Below are 25,528 nucleotides of genomic sequence, written 5' to 3' on the forward strand. Positions count from 1 at the left end.
GTCCATCCCTTGATCTGCAAACACTCAGGACCCCAAATCCTTGCAGCTGGAACACCACTCCCTCTGCCGTCAGGTACCTGGGCCCAGTCACGGTCTGGAGCCACACCTCTGGAACTGTGTCACCATTCATTGGCGCATCTTGCCACCACCGACATCATTGCCACCATGAGTCTGTGCTGGCCAAGTCTCAGTAACACAGTCACTGAGTCTGGAACTCAGCACAATCTCAACGCTGGGCCCATCACATCAAAGCAACCGGTGCCTCACTCTGGCTTACGGCACTGGCACCACCACCTTCTGGGACTGCCAGTTCAGCAAAGAAACCCACCGCTGCCAACCCCCCCGGGAAGGAACCGCTGCCACTACTTCCGACACTCTGAGGGAACGCTCCCGATACTCCTGACATTCCAAGGGAATGCTCCCAACACTCCGAGGGAATGCTCCCGATACACCCGACATTCCAAGGGAACACTCCCGACATTCCGAGGGAAGCTCCTGATACTCCAGACACTCCGAGGGAACACTCCCGACACTCTGAGGGAATGCTCCTGACACTCCAAGGGAACACTCCCGACATTCCAAGGGAACGGTCCCGACACTCCGAGGGAATGCTTGTGACACTCCGAGGGAGCGCTCCTGTCACTCCGAGGGAGCGCTCCTGTCACTCCGAGGGAACACTCCCGACATTCCGAGGGAATGCTCCCAACACTCTGAGGGAACGCTCCCGACATTCCGAGGGAATGCTCCTGACGCTCTGAGGGAATGCTCCTGATGCTCCGAGGGACCAACACTCTGAGGGACCACTCCCACTCCCTTGAGTAGGCATTAGCAACAGTCCAGAGAAGTTGCACTCAATTGATAGCAGGAAACGAGGGACTGTCTTATGAGGAGAATAAATGTTTATTTGTTTTCCTCCAAAAAGACATAAGCTGTGGTGTATTTTGACAATGTGCAGCAATAACAAACTCTGGAGATTCGAAACCAGTGAAGGAAAACAAAGAGAAAGATCATGTGACATTACATCACTTCCTGTGATGATGTATGCTGTTCATTAGCATATCACATGGTCTGAGTCAATTGGGCATGTACTTGTTGGAATATAAAAGAATGAGAGGTAAGCGTTTTGAAACATACAAGATTCTTGGGGACTTGACAGGATAGATGTGGAGAGGTTGTTTTCCCTTTGTGGGAGAGTCTAGGACCCAGAGGACATCATCACAGAATAACAGGGCTACACATTTGAGACAGAGATAAGGAGGAATTTCTTCTTTCAGAGGGTTGTGAATCTGTGGAATTCTTTCCCACAGGAGGCATAAGAGGCTGGGCATTTAAGTATTTTCAAGGTGCAATACTCTGATTTTTAAGCAGGAAGGGATCAAGGGTTTTGGTGTTAAAGCAGGAAAGTAGATTTGAGGATTATCAGATCAATAGTGATCTCATTGAGTCTGCTCTGCCATTCAATAGGCTGAATGGACTACTTCTGCTCATATATATTATGATCTTAGGGCGTTTGGCCCCTTAGTGTCTGTGGATTACAGGAGATCCTGTACCCAACAACCCATTTGGGACCATAGCAGATAACAACCTGGAATGGATTCACACAGGTCTAAGTTAGAAAGTGGGCTACAGTCATGTAAAAGTCATGTTACTACACTAAATATCCAGAGAATGTGAGTTCCAAACTCACTGTGCATCAAAAACATCAGGCAGCCAAATCAGGAATTGATAAAGCCAGCCATCATTTGGCAGATTGTCACAAAACCAACTGCTTTGCTCCTATCCTTAAAGATGGAAGCCGATATCCTCGCAAAATCTGGTTTGCATATGACTCTAGCCCTCGTGGTTATCTCTTACTCAGCTCACTGAAGATGCCTTGTCAAGTATACAGTTGTCTGGATTAGTGGTGCTGGAAGAGCACAGCAGTTCAGGCAGCATCCAAGGAGCAGCGAAATTGATGTTTCGGGCAAAAGCTCTTCATCATTATTCCTGATGAAGGTCTTTTGCCTGAAACGTCGATTTCGCTGCTCCTTGGATGCTGCCTGAACTGCTGTGCTCTTCCAGCACCACTAATCCAGAATCTGGTTTCCAGCATCTGCAGTCATTGTTTTTACCTCAAGTATACAGTTGTATCGAACCAAAACTAGAGATTCCAAAAGAAAGCCAGTCCCAGCTCAGGGCAGGATAATAAACGCCAGGTTGTATTGCGAAAATTGAAGGTAATCAGCATCAGGTTAGTAGAGTTAATTCATTTGGAATTGGACATGATGTAAAAAGAGGTCAGCACCTTCAATGAGCAGCAGATATCTTAGATCCATTCTGATATCTTAGATTTCCAAATAGACATTTGTCCCTTTCAGTGAGTGCCGTTGTAGCAGGGTCGATTGATAATGGTGTTCTTTCATTGTTTGTTGTAGGCAGAATACAGACCGTACGCAACCATCCCACACTTACTAGATTGGGTTGGGATATCTGGTTGGCATGGACGGATTGGACCGAAGGGTTTGTTTCCATGCTGTACATCTCTATGACTCTATCTACTGTTTGATCTTATTCTGTGATTAGGTAATACTTGCTGAACCATCCGGAGTGTGCCACTATCAATACTAACAATCAATGAAAGATAACCCGTTGAGCACACTCCATGACTCACATACATCTGCTAAAACTGACATCCATTCAAAAATAGGAACTTGTTCTCTACAAACAAATGGGATATGTTCAAGCGTTGCACTTTTTTAAAAAAAGTAATTGGGCTTGAGGGGCCAAATGGCCTGTTGATCTCTTCATGCCTCAAATAATCTGCATGCTTTTTCTTGTAGTATAAATTGTGATTATTTGAAATTTGGCATTCTTGCATTTTTCCTGATGGGTATAAGTCATAGAGATGTACAGCACGGAAACAGACCTTTCGTTCCAACTTGTCCATGCCGACCAGATATCCCAACCCAATCTAGTCCCAACAGCCAGCCCCATATCCCTCCAAACCCTTCCTATTCATATACCCATCCAGATGCCTCTTAAATTTTGCAATTGTACCAGCCTCCACCATTTCCTCTGGCAATTCATTCCATACACGTACCACCCTGTGTGTGAAAAAGTTGCCCTTTGAGTCCCTTTTATATCTTTTCCCTATCACCCTAAACCTGTGCCCTCTAGTTCTGAACTCCCCGACCCCAGGGAAAAGACTTTACCTATTTATCCTATCCATGCCCCTCATAATCTTGTAAACCTCTTTAAAGGTCACCCCTCAGCATCCGACGCTCCAGGGAAAACAGCCCCAGCCTATTCATCGTCTCCCTATAGCTCAAATCCTCCAACCCCGGCAACATCCTTGTAAATCTTTTCTGAACCCTTTCAAGTTTCATAACATCTTTCCACCAAAGTATTTATTTTATCACCAATACTGGCTATGTCTGATGTTCCTTTGAGACCACTAACTCATAAGTGGCATGGCAGAAAAGCAAGAATATGAAGCACCTAATAAACTGTTAAACACTTATATTTCCACTTAACCAGCACAATTGTCAAACAACAAAATCACAGCATGAAAGGGGCCTCTTTAGCCCATTGTACCTGTGCAAGTTCTAGCTCCTCAAATGGAACAGTGTGGATTAGTTATGTTCTTCAATGTCTTTTACTCTTGAGAGGTCTCTGTGGTTCTGAGAAAACTCCATTTACAGATTGCAGAATTAGCAAAACACATTCACACTTTACACTGAGTTGCAACACAGTGCTGATCATACAGCACATTCACTGATTAAACACATCTACAGATTATACCAGCGCTTGGATCTGGATGGGATGAGACCAAGAACATAGCATGTTGAAAGCTTGAATCACTAACTCTGTTTCTCTGCACAGACATGACTTGCACTGCTCAGTATTTCTGGCTTCTTTCGTTTATGTTTCAGAATGTTACAGCCCATCTTGTTTATACCTGCTGTTTACTGCAGCAGCCTAAAACTACCCTTCTATCTGCATTTACCTCTTCCTCAAATGTTTATTCATTTACTCCTAAAAGATACAAACTGTGATGTTTTTCAACAATTTGCAGTGATAACAAATCATGGAGATTGGAAACCCACAAAGGAAAACAAAGTTAATATTACAAGTTGGTGTGAGGGAAAGATCATGTGACATTGCATCACTTCCTGTGATGATGTATGCAGTCTCATTAGCATATCACATGATCTGACTTAATCCTTTACACTACAGTCATCATATCATTAGTGGCTGTGTCTTCAATCCTCTTGTTCCTTTGTTCTCTTACAAAACCTTTCTTAAGATCATAGAATCCCTTCAGTGTGGAAACAGGCAGTCCATCAAGTCCACATTCCACCCAGACTCATCCCCTATTCCTGCCTAATTCTCCTAACTTGCACATCTGGGACACTAGAAGGCAGTTTAGCATGGCCAGTCAACCTAACCTGCCTACCTGTGAAGAAACCCACCCAGGCGCAGGGAGAATGTGCAAACTCCACACAGCCAGTCACCTGAGGGTGGAACTGAACCCAGGTTCCTTGCACTGTGAGGTAGCAGTGCTAACCACTGAGCCACTGTGCAAACCCATTACTCATCTTTAAAGGACTGGTTAACATCAACTTCTTTGACTAAGTGGTGGTTGATCACATCTTCTAACAGGAGCGATGATGGCCGAATCTGATTATTGTGAGGCTATTAATCAAGAGAACCAGGTAATGTTCTGGGTCCTGGGTTTGAATCCCACCAAGGTGAAATAAAAGCCAAGTCTCCAGGGCCTAATGATGACTATGGAAGCATTGTTTGTTGCAGTTAAAAACCCATTTGTTTCACTAATGCCCTTTAGGGAGGAAACTGTTACCCTTACCTGGTCTGGCCTACAAGAGACTCCAGACCCAAAGCAATATGGGTGACTTTTAATTGCTCTCTGGGTATTTAGGGATGAGCAATAAATGCTGATCCATCCAGCAACTCCCACATCCTGTGAATGAATTTTTTAAAAGGTCTCATTCTTTGACTCAGTCAATGCGCTCCTGTGAAATACCTTGGAGTATTCTTTTTTTTTAAATTGAAGTTGCTATTCAAATGCAAGTCTTGTTGTTGGAGCAGTGTCAGCTTATGGAAAGATCCATGACTGATATCTGCTTGACTCTTTGTGCATGTCAATTTTCTAAGGTCTGTTCTTGTGCTAAGTCAATGGAAAACCCAAACATTTGCTCTTATTTCAGGGCAAAGGTATAGAAGAAACCTACTGGCTTGTCGGAAAGGATGACTTTACTGCCCCTTTACCTGAGCCTCCAGCAATCAAACCAGGGTAAGGAGATCTCAATAGTGGGTTCGGAGATACCTCTCTGTGTTCAAAGCTGTTGCAATAAGTCAAATGGCTCATTGTTGCAGTATGAACTGGGCAGATGACTGCTGACTGGGGTTTCTGACAAAGGATCCCAACAGAATCTTTCAGACTTATGAGCCCCCTCAACCATCCAGAGGCTGTCAGATCAGATCCCCAACTCAACGTCCTATGTGGTGTTTGCTTTTGTTGATGTTTATAAAAGTCTGGATGCCCTGGAATTTATTGAGTGCCACAGAGAAAAATTTCTATCCACACCAATCACTCTTCTGACAACACGGACATGCTCTCATCCTTAGGCAGGAGAAGGAATCATAGAATCCCTACAGTCTGGAAGCAAGCCATTTGGCCCATAACAACCTTCCAACGAGCGTCCCACCCAGACCTACCCCATTTCTGTAACCCCACATTCCCCATGGCTAATGCATCTAGCCTGCAAATCCCTGGACACTGTGGCCAATCCACCTAACCTGCACGTTTTTGGACTGTGGGAGGAAACCCACATAGACACAGGGAGAATGAGGAAACTCCACACAGACAGTTGCCTGAGGATGGAATAGAACCAAAGTGTCTGATGTTGTGAGGAAGCAGTGCTAACTTCTGAGCCACTGTGCTGCCCCAAGTGCAGAGTGGAGTGGAAAGAAAATCTCTTGCCCTGTTAGCACCCAAGAGTTAGGAAAAGAATAATACTGTTCTGTTAGCCGTTATTTTGGGTTCCGGTTGGAAAGAATCCTGGAGACATTTAGATCCGTTCCTGAAAGGATATAGTGTGAAGTCGGATGGAGGTGGTTCATCTCTGGAATGGTTTCTGCTTAATTGGGCCCATTGCCTTTTACAGTAGCTCAAAATGCTCTTACATGGTCATCAAGAGTCAGACAACATCAGAGCTGGTAAGGCAACATTAAGGAGCAGTTACAAAGAATGTAACCACCTTGTCATAAAACAGCAAGATCTCTGAGGTCAGAGACAAGCTGAGTGTATCTGATGGTTTGGAAAGGTGACATAGGCTTTGAGTGTTAATTCAGGTTAAACAGAGGAATAATAAATCAAAGCAAATCACTGGTGGAGATGAGAAGTTCTGAAGAACATAGCGAAAGGTGGAAAGATTAAACAAGATGGGCTGAATGGCCTACTGAACGTGTGTCTTATGATGGTTGAGGCTGAGGTGAAGTTGCCTTTGATCATCATTGATGCAGTTTAGAAAAGACTGTGAATGAATAGCTGCTTTCACTGGGAATATTTAGCATCGAGAAATTGCTAAATATTTGCCTGAAAATCGATCTTCCTGCTCCTCAGATGCTGCATGAATTGCTGTGCTCTTCCAGCACTAATCCAGAATCTGGTTTCCATCTGGATTGGTGTGGTGCCCATCTGGATTCTAAACATGAATCACAAAAAGCCATTCAACCCATTGTGTCTGCTTTTCACACAAGCATCGTTGCCTAGTACCAAACTCCTGCCTTTTGTACACTATTTCTAACCAAGTAACCATCCGATGGCTTGGATCAATGTTTCTGACACCACATTCATGATAACTCCATCCTCTCCCTGTGACAGAAATAGAGTGCAGCAGGAAGATAGTCAAATCTACAGCACAAAGCAAAGACATTTTTCATCAGAGTTTAAACGAAGGTAGATGTATAAGTGATTCAGCCTGTTACTTTCCAACTCACTGGAGTAGTGGGTGACCCCGTGATCTCAAACATCTGAGAACGAACCTACACTTATGTGCTGTCACCCCAAGTCTCTGACTTGAGATCGTGTAGATGTGGTTAACTGCTGGAATGTTAAATCACACAATTAAAGCTGATATATTTCATACCCCATGCCATATGTACCTTGAGTTTCATTTTCACTGGTTGGGACAGCGCCTACTGTGTGGGAAGGTAAACTAGACACTGTGTAAGATGGTAAAAACAATGTCTGCAGATGCTAGAAACCAGATTCTGGATCAGTGGTGCTGGAAGAGCACAGCAGTTCATGCAGCATCTGAGGAGCAGTAAAATCGACATTTCGGGCAAAAGCTCTTCGATGAGCAGCTGACAAGTACTGGTCAGCTGGTCAGTGGTTAACCACTAAGTTCAAAGGGGTGTGGGTTCGAATCTCGTGTCAAAGACTTGAGCACATAATCCACGCTGACACCCTCAGAGTAATATTGAGGGAATGCTGCACTGCCAGATGTGCTGTCTTTTGGATGAGGTATGAACCCAAGTCACTGTTTACTCTTTCAGCTGAAAGAAAAAATGGAGAAAGTGAGGAGTGCAGGTGCTGGAGATCAGAGTCAAGAGTGCAGTGCTGGAATAGCACAGCAGGTCAGGCAGTATCCGATTCTTCTGCTCCCCGGATGCTGCCTGACCGGCTGTGTTTTTCCAGCACCACACTCTCGACTCTGAAGCAAAAGATGGCACAGTTTCCATTTTAAATCCTCCCTCTGTCATGAGTATTTATTTCTCTATCAAGATAAATTTTAAAAAGAATAGATTGTGCAGTCTTTTATCTTGTTGCTGTTTGTCAGAATTTTCTTTCTGCAGTTTGCGGGCTAACCAAAGGGTGGCTTGATGGCACAGTGGTTAGCACTACTGCCTCACAGCACCAGAGATCTGGGTTCAATTCCTGCCTCAGGCAACTGTGTGGAGTTTGCACATTCTCCCTGTGTCTGTGTGGGTTTCCTCTGGGTGCTCCGGTTTACGGTTAGGTGAATTGGCCATGCTAAATTGCCAGTTGTGTGAGGTGTAGGGGAATGGGTCTGGGTGGATTGTGCTTTGGCGGGTCGGTGTGGACTTGATGGGCCTGTTTCCACACTGTAAGTAATCTAATCACTATCGGAAGTATTTTATTGCCTGCAAAGTTCTTTAGGACACCCTTGACACTATACATACCACAAATTACTTCTTTATGCCTCATACTGCATATGATTTATTCAAACTTGACATTGTGTGTTATTGTCAATGAGCAAAGGATGTTTCGCCTGGCTGGACAGTAACACCCATACACTGTTTCAGACAAAGGGATTGACCACTCAAGACTGAAATGAAACGGAATTCCTTTTCACTCAAAGTTTAAACGAAGGTAGATGTATTAACGATTCAACATTTTACTTTCCAACACACTGGAGTCGTGGGTGACCCCATGATTGCAAACTTCTGACAAGGAAGTGGTATATATCTTGAGGATCTCCTACTCAAGGAGTTTGTGGAGGGTCAGTTCTGGACTATATTCAAGGCAGATATAGATAGTGCGGATTTTTAGGTATTAAGGGATGGTGTGGGAAAATGGCATTGATGTAGAAGATGAGCTGTAATATACTTGAATGATAAAGCAGATTCAAAGAGCGAAACAAATCACCTCCTCATGCTAAATTCTCTGGGTTTATCGCCTTTGATTTTTTTAAATACAATTTTCCATTCATGGGGTTGGAGTGTCAACGGTTAGGCCAATGTTGCCCAACATTACCATAACTGCCCAGGATTATTGCTGATCCCTAACTGCCTAGCTTTTATTACTAATCCCTTACTGCCCAGCGTGTATTGCTGATCCAGAACTGCCCAGCATTTATTGCTGATCCCTAACTGCCCAGCGTTTATTGCTGATCCCCAACTGCCCAGATTTTATTAATGATCCCGAACTGCCCATCATTTATTACTGATCCCTAACTGCCCAGGATTATTGCTGATCCCTAACTGCCCAGCGTTTATTACTGATCCCTAACTGCCCATCATTTATTACTGATCCCTAACTGCCCAGGATTATTGCTGATCCCTAACTGCCCAGTGTTTATTACTGATTCTGAACTGCCCAGCATTTCTTGCTGATCCCTAACTGACCAGCATTTATAGCTGATCCCTAATTGACCAGCATTTATTACTGACCCCTAACTGCCCAGCATTTATTGCTGATCCCTAACTGCCAAGCATTTATTGCTGATCCCTAACTGCCCAGCTTTTATTACTGATCCCTAACTGCCCAGCATTTTTTCTGATCCCTAACTGACCAGCATCTTTTCTGACCCTTAACTGCCTAGCATTTATTACTGATCCCTAACTGCCCAGCATTTATTGCTGATCCCTAACTGACCAGCGTTTTTTCTGATCCCAAACTGCCCAGCGGTTATTACTGATCCCTAACTGCCCAGCATTTATTGCTGATCCATAACTGACCAGCATTTATTCTGATCCCTAACTGCCCATCATTCATTGCTGATCCCTAACTGCCCAGCATTTATTACTGACCCCTAACTGCCCAGCATTTATTACTGATCCCTAACTGCCCAGCATTTACTCCTGATCCCTAAATGCCCAGCATTTATTGCTGCTCCTTAACTGTCCAGCGTTATTGCTCTTCCCTAACTGCCCAGCGTTTTTTCTAATCCCTAACTGACCAGCATTTTTTCTGACCCTTAACTGCCCAGCATTTATTACTGATCCCAAACTGCCCAGCATTTCGTACTGATCCCTGACTGACCAACATTTTCTCTGATCCCTAACTGCCCAGCATTTATTACTGACCCCTAACTGTCCAGCATTTATTACTGATCCCTAATTGCCCAGAATTTATTAGTGATCCCTAACTGGCCAGCGTTTATTACTGATCCCTAACTGCCCAGCGTTTATTGCTTATTTCTAATTGCCCAGCATTTTTTCTGACCCTTAACTGCCCAGCATTTATTGCTGATCCCTAACTGACCAGCATTTTTTCTGATCCCTAACTGCCCAGCGTTTATTACTGATCACTAACTGCCCAGCAATGATTGCTGATCACTAACTGACCAGCATTTTTTCTGATCCCTAACTGCCAAAGCATTTATTGCTGATCCCTAACTGCCCAGCATTTCTTCTGATCTCTTACTGCCCAGCATTTATTGCTGATCCCTAACTGCCCAGCGTTTATTACTGATCCCGAACTGCCCAGCATTTATTGCTGATCCCTTACTGCCCAGCATTAATTACTGATCCCTAACCGCCCAGCACTTATTGCTGACCCTTAACTGCCCAGCATTTATTACTGACCCCTAACTACCCAGCATTTATTGCTGACCCCTAATTGCCCATCGTATATTAGTGACCCCTAACTGCCCAGCATTTATTGCTGTTCCTAACTGCCCAGCGTTTATCACTGACCCCTAACTGCTCAGCATTTATTGCTGATCCCTAACTGTCCAGCATTATTGCTGATCCCTAACTGCCCAGCATTTATTACTGACCCCTAACTGCCCAGCATTTATTGCTGACCCCTAACTGCCCAGCATTTATTACTGACCCCTAACTGCCCAGCGTTTATTACTGATCCCTAACTGCCCAGCATTTATTGCTGATCCCTAACTGCCCAGCATTTATTGCGGCTCCTTAACTGCCCAGCGTTATTGCAGATCCCTAACTGCCCAGCGTTTATTGCTTATCACTAACTGCCCAGCATTTTTTCTGATCCCTAACTGACCAGCATTTTTTCTGATCCCTAACTGCCCAGCATTCATTGCTGATCCCTAACTGCCCAGCATTTATTACTGACCCCTAACTTCCCAGCATTTATTGCTGATCCATAACTGACCAGCATTTCTTCTGATCCCTAACTGCCCACCATTTATTGCTGATCCCGAACTGCCCAGCATTTATTACTGATCCCTAACTGCCCAGCATTTATTACTGACCCCTAACAGTCCAGCATTTATTACTGATCCCTAATTGCCCAGAATTTATAACTGATCCCTAACTGCCCAGCGTTTATTACTGATCCCTAACTGCCCAGCGTTTATTGCTTATTTCTAATTGCCCAGCATTTTTTCTGATCCCGAACTGACCAGCATTTTTCTGACCCTTAACTGCCCAGCATTTATTGCTGATCTCTAACTGCCCAGCATTTTTTCTGATCCCTAACTGACCAACATTTTTTCTGACCCTTAACTGCCCAGCATTTATTACTGATCCCTAACTGCCCAGCAATGATTGCTGAGCCCTAACTGACCAGCATTTTTTCTGATCCCTAACTGCCCAGCATTTGTTGCTGATCCCTAACTGCCCAGCATTTATTGCTGATCTCTTACTGCCCAGCGTGTATCACTAATCATGAACTGCCCAGCATTTATTGCTGATCCCTAACTGCCTAGCGTGTATTACTGTTCCCGAACTGCCTAGCATTTATTGCTGATCCCTAGCTGCCCAGCGTTTATTACTGATCCTGAACTGCCCAGCATTTGTTGCTGATCCCTAACTGGCAAGCATTTCTTGCTGATCCCTAACTGCCCAGCGTATATTACTGATCCCTCACTGCCCAGCATTTATTCCTGATCCCTAACTGCCCAGCATTTATTACTGACCCCGAACTGCCCAGCAATTATTGCTCATCCCTAACTGACCAGCAATTATTGCTGATCACTAACTGCCCAGCATTTATTACTGAACCCGAACTGCCCAGAATTTATTACTCATCCCTAACTGCCCAACATTTATTGCTGATCCCTAACTGCCCAGCGTTTATTACTGATCCCGAACTACCTAGCATTTATTGCTGATCTCCAGCTGCCCAGCATTTAGTACTGACCCCTAACTGCTCAGCATTTATTGCTGATCACTAACTGCCTAGCATTTATTACTGACCCCTAACTGCCCAGCGTTTATTACTGACCCCTAACTGCCCAGCAATTATTGCTGATCACTAACTGACCAGCATTTTTTCTGATCCCTAACTTCTCAGCATTTATTGCTGATCCCTAACTGCCCAGCATTTCTTCTGATCTCTTACAGCCCAGCATTTATTGCTGATCCCTAATTGCCCAGCATTTATTACTGATCCCTAACTGCCCTGCATTTATTACTGATCCCTAACTGCCCAGCATTTATTACTGACCCCTAACTGCCCAGCATTTATTGCTGTCCCCTAACTGCCCAGCGTTTATTACTACCTAGCATTTATTACCGATCCCTAACTGCCCAGCATTTCTTCTGATCTCTTACTGCCCAGCATTTATTGCTGATCCCTAACTGCCCAACGTTTATTACTGATTCCGAACTGCCCAGCATTTATTGCTCATCCCTAACTGCACAGCGTGTATTACTAATCCTGAACTGACCAGCATTTATTGCTTGTCCCTAACTGCCCAGCACTTTTTTCTGATCCCTAACTGCCCAGCGTTTATTACTGATCCCTATCTGCCTAGCAATTATTGCTGACCACTAACTGACCAGCATTTTTTCTGATTCCTCACTGCCCAGCATTTATTACTGATCCCTAACTGCCTAGCGTTTATTACTGATCCCGAATTGCCCAGCATTTATTGCTGATCCCTAACTGCCCAGCGTTTATTACTGATCCCGAACTGCCTAGCATTTATTGCTGATCCTGAGCTGCCCAGCTTTTATTACTGATCCCGAACTGCCCAGCATTTTTTGCTGATCCATAACTGACCAGCATTTCTTCTGATCCCTAACTGCCCACCATTTATTGCTGATCCCGAACTGCCCAGCATTTATTGCTGATCCCTAACTGCCCAGCGTTTATTACTGATCCCTAACTGCCCAGCATTTTTTCTGATCCCTTCCAGACCAGCATTTTTTCTGATCCCTAACTGACCAGCAATTATTGCTGATCACTAACTGCCCAGCATTTCTTCTGATCTCTTACTGCCCAGCATTTATTGCTGATCCCTAACTGCCCAGCGTTTATTACTGATCCCGAACTACCTAGCATTTATTGCTGATCTCCAGCTGCCCAGCATTTAGTACTGACCCCTAACTGCTCAGCATTTATTGCTGATCACTAACTGCCTAGCATTTATTACTGACCCCTAACTGCCCAGCGTTTATTACTGACCCCTAACTGCCCAGCAATTATTGCTGATCACTAACTGACCAGCATTTTTTCTGATCCCTAACTTCTCAGCATTTATTGCTGATCCCTAACTGCCCAGCATTTCTTCTGATCTCTTACAGCCCAGCATTTATTGCTGATCCCTAATTGCCCAGCATTTATTACTGATCCCTAACTGCCCTGCATTTATTACTGATCCCTAACTGCCCAGCATTTATTACTGATCCCTAACTGCCCAGCATTTATTGCTGTCCCCTAACTGCCCAGCGTTTATTACTACCTAGCATTTATTACCGATCCCTAACTGCCCAGCATTTCTTCTGATCTCTTACTGCCCAGCATTTATTGCTGATCCCTAACTGCCCAACGTTTATTACTGATTCCGAACTGCCCAGCATTTATTGCTCATCCCTAACTGCACAGCGTATATTACTAATCCTGAACTGCCCAGCATTTATTGCTGATCCCTAACTGCCCAACATTTCTTCTGATCTCTTACTGCCCAGCATTTATTGCTGGTCCCTAACTGACCAACGTTTATTGCTGATTCCGAACTGCAGCAATTATTGCTGATCCCAAACTGCCCAGCGTGTACTACTAATCCTGAACTGCCCAGCATTTATTGCTGATCCCTAACTGCCCAGCATTTATTGCTGATCACTAACTGACCAGCATTTTTTCTGATCCCTAACTGCCCAGCATTCCTTCTGATCTCTTACTGCCCAGCATTTGTTGCTGATCCCTAACTGCCCAGCGTTTATTACTGATCCCACACTGCCCAGCATTTATTGCTGATCCATAACTGACCAGCATTTCTTCTGATCCCTACCTGCCTACCATTTATTGCTGCTCCCGAACTGCCCAGCATTTATTGCTGATCCCTAACTGCCCAGCATTTATTACTGACCCCTAACTGTCCAGCATTTATTACTGATCCCTAATTGCCCAGCATTTATTGCTGATCCCTAACTGCCCAGAGTTTATTGCTGATCCCTAACTGCCCAGCATTTATTGCTGATCCCTAACTGCCCAGCATTTATTGCAGCTCCTTAACTGTCCAGCGTTATTGCAGATCCCTAACTGCCCAGCGTTTATTACTTATCTCTAACTGCCCAGCATTTTATCTGATCCCTAACTGACCAACATTTTTTCTGACCCTTAACTGCCCAGCATTTATTACTGACCCCTAACTGCCAAGCATTTTTTCTGATCCCTAACTGACCAGCATTTTTTCTGACCCTTAACTGCCCAGCATTTATTACTGATCCCTAACTGCCCAGCATTTATTGCTGATCCCTAACTGACCAACATTTTTTCTGACCCTTAACTGCCCAGCATTTATTACTGACCCCTAACTGCCCAGCATTTATTGCCGATCCCTAACTGCCCAGCATTTCTTCTGATCTCTTACTGCCCAGCATTTATTGCTGATCCCTAACTGCCCAGCGTTTATTACTGATCCCGAACTGCCCAGCATTTATTACTGATCCCTAACTGCCCAGCATTTGTTCTGATCTCTTACTACCCAGCATTTATTGCTGATCCCTTACTGCCCAGCATTTATTACTGATCCCTAGCTGCCCAGCAATTATTGCTGACCCCTAACTGCCCAGCGTTTATTACTGACCCCTAACTGCCCAGCATTTATTGCTGTTCCTAACTGCCCAGCGTTTATCACTGACCCCTAACTGCTCAGCATTAATTGCTGTTCCCTAACTGCCCAGCATTTATTGCTGATCCCTAACTGCCCAGCTTTTATTGCTTATCTCTAACTGCCCAGCATTTGTTCTGATCCCGAACTGACCAGCATTTATTGCTGATCCCTACTGCCCAGCTTTTATCACTGATCCCTAACTGCCCAGCATTTATTGCTGACCCCTAACTGCCCAGCATTTATTACTGACCCCTAACTGCCCAGCATTTATTACTGACCCCTAACTGCCCAGCATTTATTGCTGATCCATAACTGACCAGCATTTCTTCTGATCCCTAACTGTCCAGCATGTATTGCTGACCCCTCACTGCCAGGCATTTATTACTGATCCCTAATTGCCCAGAATTTATTGCTGATCCCTAACTGCCCAGCATTTATTGCTGCTACTTAACTGTCCAGCGTTATTGCAGATCCCTAACTGCCCTGCGTTTATTGCTTATCTCTAACTGCCCAGCATTTTTTCTGATCCCGAACTGACCAACATTTATTCTGACCCTTAACTGCCCAGCATTTATTACTGACCCCTAAATGCCGAGCATTTATTGCTGATCCCTAACTGTCCAGCATTTCTTCTGATCTCTAACTGCCCAGCATTTCTTACTGACCCCTAACTGCCCAATGTTTATTACTGAATCCGAACTGCCCAGCATTTTTTGCTGATCCCTAACTGCCCAGCATTTATTGCTGATCCCTAACTGCCCAGCATTTATTGCTGATCCCTAACTGCCCAGCATTTATTGCTGGTCCCTAACTGCCCAGCGTTTATTACTGATCCCGAACTGCCTAGCATTTATTGCTGATCCCGAGCTGCCCAGCGTTTATTACTGATCCTGAACTGCCGAGCATTTCTTGCTGATCCCCAACTGCCCAGCGTTTATTACTGATCTCTCACTGCCCAGCATTTATTGCTGATCCATAACTGACCAGGATTTCTTCTGATCCCTAACTGCCCAGCATTTCTTCTGATCCCTAACTGCCCAGCATTTCTTCTGATCCCTAACTGACCAGCATTTTTTCTGATCCTTAACTGCCCAGCGTGTATTACTAATCCTGAACTGCCCAGCATTTATTGCTGCTCCCTAACTGCCCAGCGTTTATTACTGATCCCGAACTGCCTAGCATTTATTGCTGATCCCGAGCTGCCCAGCGTTTTTTACTGATCCTGAACTGCCGAGCATTTGTTGCTGATCCCCATCTGCCCAGCGTTTATTACTGATCCCTCACTGTCCAGCATTTATTGCTGATCCATAACTGACCAGCATTTCTTCTGATCCCTAACTGCCCAGCATTTCTTGCTGATCCCTAACTGCCCAGCATTTATTACTGACCCCTAACTGTCCAGCATTTATTACTGATCCCTAATTGCCCAGAATTTATTACTGATCCCTAACTGCCCAGCGTTTATTACTGAACCCTAACTGCCCAGCATTTATTGCTGATCCCTAACTGCCCAGCATTTATTGCTGCTCCTTAACTGTCCAGCGTTATTGCAGATCCCTAACTGCCCAGCGTTTATTGCTTATCTCTAACTGCCCAGTATTTTTTCTGATCCCGAACTGACCAGCATTTTTTCTGGCCCTTAACTGCCCAGCATTTATTACTGATCCCTAACTGACCTACATTTTTTCTGACCCTTAACTGCCCAGCATTTATTACTGACCCCTAACTGCTCAGCATTTATTGCTGATCCCTAACTGACCAGCATTTTTTCTGATCCCTAACTGCCCAGCGTTTATTACTGATCCCTAACTGCCCAGCAATTATTGCTGATCACTAACTGACCAGCATTTTTTCTGATCCCTAACTTCTCAGCATTTATTGCTGATCCCTAACTGCCCAGCATTTCTTCTGATCTCTTACTGCCCAGCATTTATTGCTGATCCCTAATTGCCCAGCATTTATTACTGATCCCTAACTGCCCTGCATTTATTACTGATCCCTAACTGCCCAGCATTTATTACTGACCCCTAACTGCCCAGCATTTATTGCTGTTCCCTAACTGCCCAGCGTTTATTACTACCTAGCATTTATTACCGATCCCGAACTGCCCAGCATTTCTTCTGATCTCTTACTGCCCAGCATTTATTGCTGATCCCTAACTGCCCAACGTTTATTACTGATTCCGAACTGCCCAGCATTTATTGCTCATCCCTAACTGCACAGCGTGTATTACTAATCCTGAACTGACCAGCATTTATTGCTTGTCCCTAACTGCCCAGCACTTTTTTCTGATCCCTAACTGCCCAGCGTTTATTACTGATCCCTAACTGCCTAGCAATTATTGCTGACCACTAACTGACCAGCATTTTTTCTGATTCCTCACTGCCCAGCATTTATTACTGATCCCTAACTGCCCCGCGTTTATTCCTGATCCCGAATTGTCCAGCATTTATTGCTGATCCCTAACTGCCCAGCATTTCTTCTGATCTCTTACTGCCCAGCATTTGTTGCTGATCCCTAACTGCCCAGCGTTTATTACTGATCCCACACTGCCCAGCATTTATTGCTGATCCATAACTGACCAGCATTTCTTCTGATCCCTACCTGCCTACCATTTATTGCTGCTCCCGAACTGCCCAGCATTTATTGCTGATCCCTAACTGCCCAGCATTTATTACTGACCCCTAACTGTCCAGCATTTATTACTGATCCCTAATTGCCCAGCATTTATTGCTGATCCCTAACTGCCCAGCATTTATTGCTGATCCCTAACTGCCCAGCGTTTATTGCTGATCCCTAACTGCCCAGCATTTATTGCAGCTCCTTAACTGTCCAGCGTTATTGCAGATCCCTAACTGCCCAGCGTTTATTGCTTATCTCTAACTGCGCAGCATTTTTTCTGATCCCTAACTGACCAACATTTTTTCTGACCCTTAACTGCCCAGCATTTATTACTGATCCCTAACTGCCCAGCATTTTTTCTGATCCCTAACTGACCAGCATTTTTTCTGACCCTTAACTGCCCAGCATTTATTACTGATCCCTAACTGCCCAGCATTTTTTCTGATCCCTAACTGACCAACATTTTTTCTGACCCTTAACTGCCCAGCTTTTATTACTGACCCCTAACTGCCCAGCATTTATTGCTGATCCCTAACTGACCAGCATTTTTTCGATCCCTAACTACCCAGCATTTATTACTGATCCCTAACTGCCCAGCATTTGTTCTGATCTCTTACTGCCCAGCTTTTGTTGCTGATCCCTAACTGCCCAGCGTTTATTACTGATCCCGAACTGCCCAGCATTTATTACTGATCCCTAACTGCCCAGCATTTCTTCTGATCTCTTACTACCCAGCATTTATTGCTGATCCCTTACTGCCCAGCATTTATTACTGATCCCTAACCGCCCAGCATTTATTGCTGACCACTAACTGCCCAGCATTTATTACTGACCCCTAGCTGCCCAGCAATTATTGCTGACCCCTAACTGCCCAGCGTTTATTACTGACCCCTAACTGCCCAGCATTTATTGCTGTTCCTAACTGCCCAGCGTTTATCACTGACCCCTAACTGCTCAGCATTAATTGCTGTTCCCTAACTGCCCAGCGTTTATTGCTTATCTCTAACTGCCCAGCCTTTGTTCTGATCCTGAACTGACCAGCATTTATTGCTGATCCCTACTGCCCAGCTTTTATCACTGATCCCTAACTGCCCAGCATTTATTGCTGATCCCTAACTGCCCAGCATTTATTGCTGACCCCTAACTGCCCAGCATTTATTACTGAACCCTAACTGCCCAGCATTTATTGCTGATCCATAACTGACCAGCATTTCTTCTGATCCCTAACTGTCTAGCATGTATTGCTGACCCCTCACTGCCAGGCATTTATTACTGATCCCTAATTGCCCAGCATTTATTGCTGATCCCTAACTGCCCAGCATTTATTGCTGCTACTTAACTGTCCAGCGTTATTGCAGATCCCTAACTGCCCTGCGTTTATTGCTTATCTCTAACTGCCCAGCATTTTTTCTGATCCCGAACTGACCAATATTTTTTCTGACCCTTAACTGCCCAGCATTTATTACTGACCCCTAAATGCCGAGCATTTATTGCTGATCCCTAACTGCCCAGCATTTCTTACTGACCCCTAACTGCCCAATGTTTATTACTGAATCCGAACTGCCCAGCATTTTTTGCTGATCCCTAACTGCCCAGCATTTATTGCTGATCCCTAACTGCCCAGCATTTCTTCTGATCCCTAACTGACCAGCATTTTTTCTGATCCTTAACTGCCCAGCGTGTATTGCTAATCCTGAACTGCCCAGCATTTATTGCTGGTCCCGAGCTGCCCAGCGTTTATTACTGATCCCGAACTGCCTAGCATTTATTGCTGCTCCCGAGCTGCCCAGCGTTTATTACTGATCCCTCACTGCCCAGCATTTATTGCTGATCCATAACTGACCAGCATTTCTTCTGATCCCTAACTGCCCAGCATTTCTTGCTGATCCCATCTGCCCAGCATTTATTACTGACCGTTACTGTCCAGCATTTATTACTGATCCCTAATTGCCCAGAATTTATTACTGATCCCTAACTGCCCAGCGTTTATTACTGAACCCTAACTGCCCAGCATTTATTGCTGATCCCTAACTGCCCAGCATTTATTGCTGCTCCTTAACTGTCCAGCGTTATTGCAGATCCCTAACTGCCCAGCGTTTATTGCTTATCTCTAACTGCCCAGCATTTTTTCTGATCCCGAACTGACCAGCATTTTTTCTGGCCCTTAACTGCCCAGCATTTATTACTGACCCCTAACTGCCAAGCATTTATTGCTGATTCCTAACTGACCAGCATTTTTTCTGATCCCTAACTGCCCAGCGTTTATTACTGATCCCTAACTGCCCAGCAATTATTGCTGATCACTAACTGACCAGCATTTTTTCTGATCTCTTACTGCCCAGCATTTATTGCTGAACCCTAATTGCCCAGCATTTATTACTGATCCCTAACCGCCCAGCACTTATTGCTGACCCCTAACTGCCCAGCATTTATTACTGACCCCTAACTGCCCAGCATTTATTGCTGTTCCCTAACTGCCCAGCGTTTATTACTACCCAGCATTTATTGCTGATCACTAACTGCCTAGCATTTATTGCTGATCCCTAACTGCCCAGCATTTATTGCTGCTCCTTAACTGTCCAGCATTTATTACTGACCCCTAACTGACCAACATTTTTTCTGACCCTTAACTGCCCAGCATTTATTACTGACCCCTAACTGCTCAGCATTTGATGCTGATCCCTAACTGTCCAGCATTATTGCTGATCCCTAACTGCCCAGCGTTTATTACTGATCCCTAACTGCCCAGCATTTATTGCTGATCCCTAACTGTCCAGCATTTTTTGCTGATCTCTAACTGCCCAGCATTTATTACTGATCTAAAACTGCCCAGGGTTTATTACTGATCCCTAACTGACCAGCATTTCTTCTGACCCCTAACTGCCCAGCATTTATTGCTGATTCCTAACGAAACACCATTTTTTCTGATCCCTAACTGCCCAGCGTGTATTACTGATCCTGTACTGCCCAACATTTATTGCTGATCTCCAGCTGACCAGCTTTTCTTGCTGATCCCTAACTTCCCAGCATTTGTTACTGATCCCTAACTGCCCAGCATTTATTGCTGATCCCTAACTGCCCAGCATTTATTGCTGATCCATAACTGACCAGCATTTTTTCTGATCCCGAACTGCCCACCATTAATTGCTGATCCCTAACTTCCCAGCATTTATTACTGATCCCTAACTGCCCAGCATTTATTGCTGATCCCTAACTGCCCAGCGTTTATTGCTGATCCCTAACTGCCCAGCATATATTACTGATCCCTAACTGCCCAGCACTTATTACTGATCCCTAATTGCCCTGCTATTTTTACTGATCCCTAACTGACCAGCATTTATTGCTGATCCCTAACTGCCCAGCGTATATTGCTGATCCCTAACTGCCAGCGTATATTACTGATCCTGAACTGCCCAGCATTTGTTACTGACCCCTAACTGCCCAGCGTTTATTACTGATCCGGAACTACCCAGCATTTATTGCTGTTCCCTAACTGCCCTGCATTTATTACTGATCCAGAACTGCCCAGCGTTATTACTGCTCCCTAACTGCCCAGAATTTATTGCTGATCCCTTACTAACCAGCATGTTTTCTGATCCCTAACTGCCCAGCGTTTATTACTGATCCCTAACTGCCCAGCATAGTGGGCGGCACGGTGGCACAGCGCCTGAGACCCGGGTTCAATTCCCGCCTCAGGCGACTGACTGTGTGGAGTTTGCACGTTCTCCCCGTGTCTGCGTGGGTTTCCTTCGGGTGCTCCGGTTTCCTCCCACAGTCCAAAAAGATGTGCAGGGTCAGGTGAATTGGCCATGATAAATTGCCCGTAGTGTTAGGTAAGGGGTAAATGTAGGGGTATGGGTGGGTTTCGCTTCGGCGGGTCGGTGTGGACTTGTTGGGCCGAAGGGCCTGTTTCTACACTGTAATGTAATCTAATCTAATCTAATCATTTATTGCTGCTCCCTAACTGTCCAGTGTTATTGCTGATCCCTAACTGCCCAGCGTTTATTACTTATCTCTAACTGCCCAGCATTTTTTCTGATCCCTAACTGCCCAGCGTTTATTACTGATCCCTAACTGCCCAGCATTTATTGCTGATCCCTAACTGCCCAGCATTTATTGCTGATCCGTAACTGACCAGCATTTTCTCTGATCCCTAACTGCCCAGAATGTATTGCTGGCACCTAACTGCCCGGCATTTATTGCTGATCCCTTACTGCCCAGCATTTATTACTGACCCTTACTGCCCAGCCTTTATTACTGATCCCTAACTGCCCAGCATTTATTACCAATACCCAAGTGCCCAGCATTTATTACCGATGCCTAACTGCCCAGAATTTATTACTCATCCCTAACTGCCCAACATTTATTGCTGATCCCTAACTGCCCAGCATTTATTGCTGATCCCTAACTGCCCAGCATTTCTTCTGTTCCCTTACTGCCCAGCATTTATTGCTGATCCCTAACTGCCCAGCATTTATTACTGATCCCGAACATCCCAGCGTTTATTACTGATCCCTAACTGCCCAGCATTTATTGCTGATCCCTAACTGTCCAGCATTTTTTGCTGATCCCTAACTGCCCAGCATTTATTACTGAACCCGAACTGCCCGGCATTTTTTACTGACCCCTAACTGTCCAGCGTTATTGCTGATCCCTAACTGTTCAGCATATATTGCTTGTCCCTAACTGCCCAGGGTTATTGCTGATCCCTAACTGCCGGCGTTTATTACTAACTCCTAACTGCCCAGTGTTTATTGCTGATCCCTAACTGCCCAGCAATTATTGCAGATCACCAACTGACCAGCATTTCTTCTGATCCCTAACTGCCCAGCATTTTTTCTGATCCCTAACTGACCAGCATTTATTACTGACCCCTAACTGCCCAGCATTCATTGCTGATCCCTAACTGCCCAGCATTTATTACTGACCCCTAACTGCTCAGCATTTGTTGCTGATCCCTAACTGTCCAGCATTATTGCTGATCCCTAACTGCCCAGCGTTTATTACTGATCCCTTACTGACCAGTGTTTATTACTGATCCCTAACTGACCAGCATTTCTTCTGACCCCTAACTGCCCAGCATTTATTGCTGATTCCTAACGAAACATCATTTTTTCTGATCCCAAACTGCCCAGCGTGTATTACTGATCCTGTACTGCCCAGCATTTATTGCTGATCTCTAACTGACCAGCTTTTCTTGCTGATCCCTAACTGCCCAGCATTTGTTACTGATCCCTAATTGCCCTGCTATTTTTACTGATCCCTAACTGCCCAGCATTTATTGCGGATCCATAACTGACCAGCATTTTTTCTGATCCCGAACTGCTCAGCATTTATTGCTGATCCCTAACTTCCCAGCATTTATTACTGACCCCCTAACTGCCCAGCACTTATTACTGATCCCTAATTGCCCTGCTATTTTTACTGATCCCTAACTGCCCAGCATTTATTGCTGATCCCTAACTGCCCAGCGTTTATTGCTGATCCCTAACTGCCCAGCGTATATTACTGATCCTGAACTGGCCAGCATTTGTTACTGACCCCTAACTGCCCAGCGTTTATTACTGATCCGGAACTACACACCATTTATTGCTGTTACCTAACTTCCCAGCATTTATTACTGATCCAGAACTGCCCAGCGATACTACTGCTCCCGAACTGCCCAGAATGTATTGCTGATCCCTTACTAACCAGCATGTTTTCTGATCCCTAACAGCCCAGCGTTTATTACTGCTCCCTCACTGCCCAGCATTTATTGCTGCTCCCTAACTGTCCAGTGTTATTGCTGATCCCTAACTGCCCACCGTTTATTACTTCTCTCTAACTGCCCAGCATTTTTTCTGATCCATAACTGCCCTGCGTTTATGACTGATCCCTAACTGCCCAGCCTTTATTACTGATCCCTAACTGCTCAGCATTTATTACCGATAACTAAGTGCCCAGCATTTATTACCGATCCCTAACTGCCCAGAATTTATTACTCATCCCTAACTGCCCAACATTTATTGCTGATCCCTAACTGCCCAGCATTTATTGCTGATCCATAACTGACCAGCATTTTTTCTGATCCCGAACTGTCCACCATTTGTTGCTGATCCCTAACTTCCCAGCATTTATTACTGACCCCTAACTGCCCAGCACTTATTACTGATCCCTAATTGCCCTGCTATTTTTACTGATCCCTAACTGCCCAGCATTTATTGCTGATCCCTAACTGCCCAGCGTTTATTGCTGATCCCTAACTGCCCAGCGTATATTACTGATCCTGAACTGCCCAGCATTTGTTACTGACCCCTAACTGCCCAGCGTTTATTACTGATCCGGAACTACACACCATTTATTGCTGTTTCCTAACTTTCCAGCATTTATTACTGATCCGGAACTGCCCAGCGTTATTACTGCTCCCTAACTGCCCAGAATGTATTGCTGATCCCTTACTAACCAACATGTTTTCTGATCCCTATCTGCCCAGCGTTTATTACTGCTCCCTAACTGCCCAGCATTTATTGCTGCTCCCTAACTGTCCAGTGTTATTGCTGATCCCTAACTGCCCAGCGTTTATTACTTATCTCTAACTGCCCAGCAATTTTTCTGATCCCTAACTGCCCAGCGTTTATTACTGATCCCTAACTGCCCAGCATTTATTGCTGATCCCTAACTGCCCAGCATTTATTGCTGATCCGTAACTGACCAGCATTTTCTCTGATCCCTAACTGCCCAGAATGTATTACTGGCACCTAACTGCCCAGCATTTATTGCTGATCCCTTACTGCCCAGCATTTATTACTGACCCTTACTGCCCAGCCTTTATTACTGATCCCTAACTGCCCAGCTTTTGTTACCGATCCCTAACTGCCCAGAATTTATTACTCATCCCTAACTGCCCAACATTTATTGCTGATCCCTAACTGCCCAGCATTTATTGCTGATCCCTAACTGCCCAGCATTTCTTCTGTTCCCTTACTGCCCAGCATTTATTGCTGATCCCTAACTGCCCAGCATTTATTACTGATCCCGAACTGCCCAGCGTTTATTACTGATCCCTAACTGCCCAGCATTTATTGCTGATCCCTAACTGCCCAGCATTTATTGCTGATCCCTAACTGCCCAGCATTTATTACTGAACCCGAACTGCCCAGAATTTATTACTCATCCCTAACTGCCCAACATTTATTGCTGATCCCTAACTGCCCAGCATTTATTGCTGATCCCTAACTGCCCAGCATTTCTTCTGTTCCCTTACTGCCCAGCATTTATTGCTGATCCCTAACTGCCCAGCATTTATTACTGATCCCGAACTGCCCAGCGTTTATTACTGATCCCTAACTGCCCAGCATTTATTGCTGATCCCTAACTGCCCAGCATTTATTACTGAACCCGAACTGCCCGGCATTTTTTACTGACCCCTAACTGTCCAGCGTTATTGCTGATCCCTAACTGTTCAGCATATATTGCTTGTCCCTAACTGCCCAGGGTTATTGCTGATCCCTAACTGCCCAGCAATTATTGCAGATCACCAACTGACCAGCATTTTTTCTGATCCCTAACTGCCCAGCATTTTTTCTGATCCCTAACTGACCAGCATTTATTACTGACCCCTAACTGCCCAGCATTCATTGCTGATCCCTAACTGCCCAGCATTTCTTCTGTTCCCTTACTGCCCAGCATTTATTGCTGATCCCTAACTGCCCAGCGTTTATTACTGATCCCTAACTGCCCAGCATTTATTGCTGATCCCTAACTGTCCAGCATTTTTTGCTGATCTCTAACTGCCCAGCATTTATTACTGATCTAAAACTGCCCAGGGTTTATTACTGATCCCTAACTGACCAGCATTTCTTCTGACCCCTAACTGCCCAGCATTTATTGCTGATTCCTAACGAAACACCATTTTTTCTGATCCCTAACTGCCCAGCGTGTATTACTGATCCTGTACTGCCCAACATTTATTGCTGATCTCCAGCTGACCAGCTTTTCTTGCTGATCCCTAACTTCCCAGCATTTGTTACTGATCCCTAACTGCCCAGCATTTATTGCTGATCCCTAACTGCCCAGCATTTATTGCTGATCCCTAACTGCCCAGCATTTTTTCTGATCCCGAACTGCCCACCATTAATTGCTGA

General features: G+C 44.9%; 1 protein-coding gene across 3 annotated transcripts in view; it reads left to right on the forward strand.

Moving 5' to 3' along the window:
• The window catches only part of gucy2f (guanylate cyclase 2F, retinal), a 240,884-nt gene that overhangs the window by 75,626 nt on the left and 139,730 nt on the right, over positions 1-25,528 (forward strand). For 2 of the 3 annotated variants that reach the window (XM_043692449.2, XM_043692450.2), the window contains one exon: positions 5,208-5,293. In XM_043692449.2, coding sequence (XP_043548384.2) covers positions 5,208-5,293 — 86 coding nt within the window. Of the gene's footprint in view, positions 1-5,207; positions 5,298-25,528 lie in introns of those variants that run through there. The other variant, XM_087988421.1, reaches the window with a different exon arrangement.

This window comes from Chiloscyllium plagiosum, unplaced genomic scaffold (genome assembly GCF_037043375.1).
Source record: "Chiloscyllium plagiosum isolate Xiang-an unplaced genomic scaffold, Cpla_swu_hap1 HiC_scaffold_6, whole genome shotgun sequence".
Taxonomy (NCBI): Eukaryota; Metazoa; Chordata; class Chondrichthyes; order Orectolobiformes; family Hemiscylliidae; genus Chiloscyllium; species Chiloscyllium plagiosum.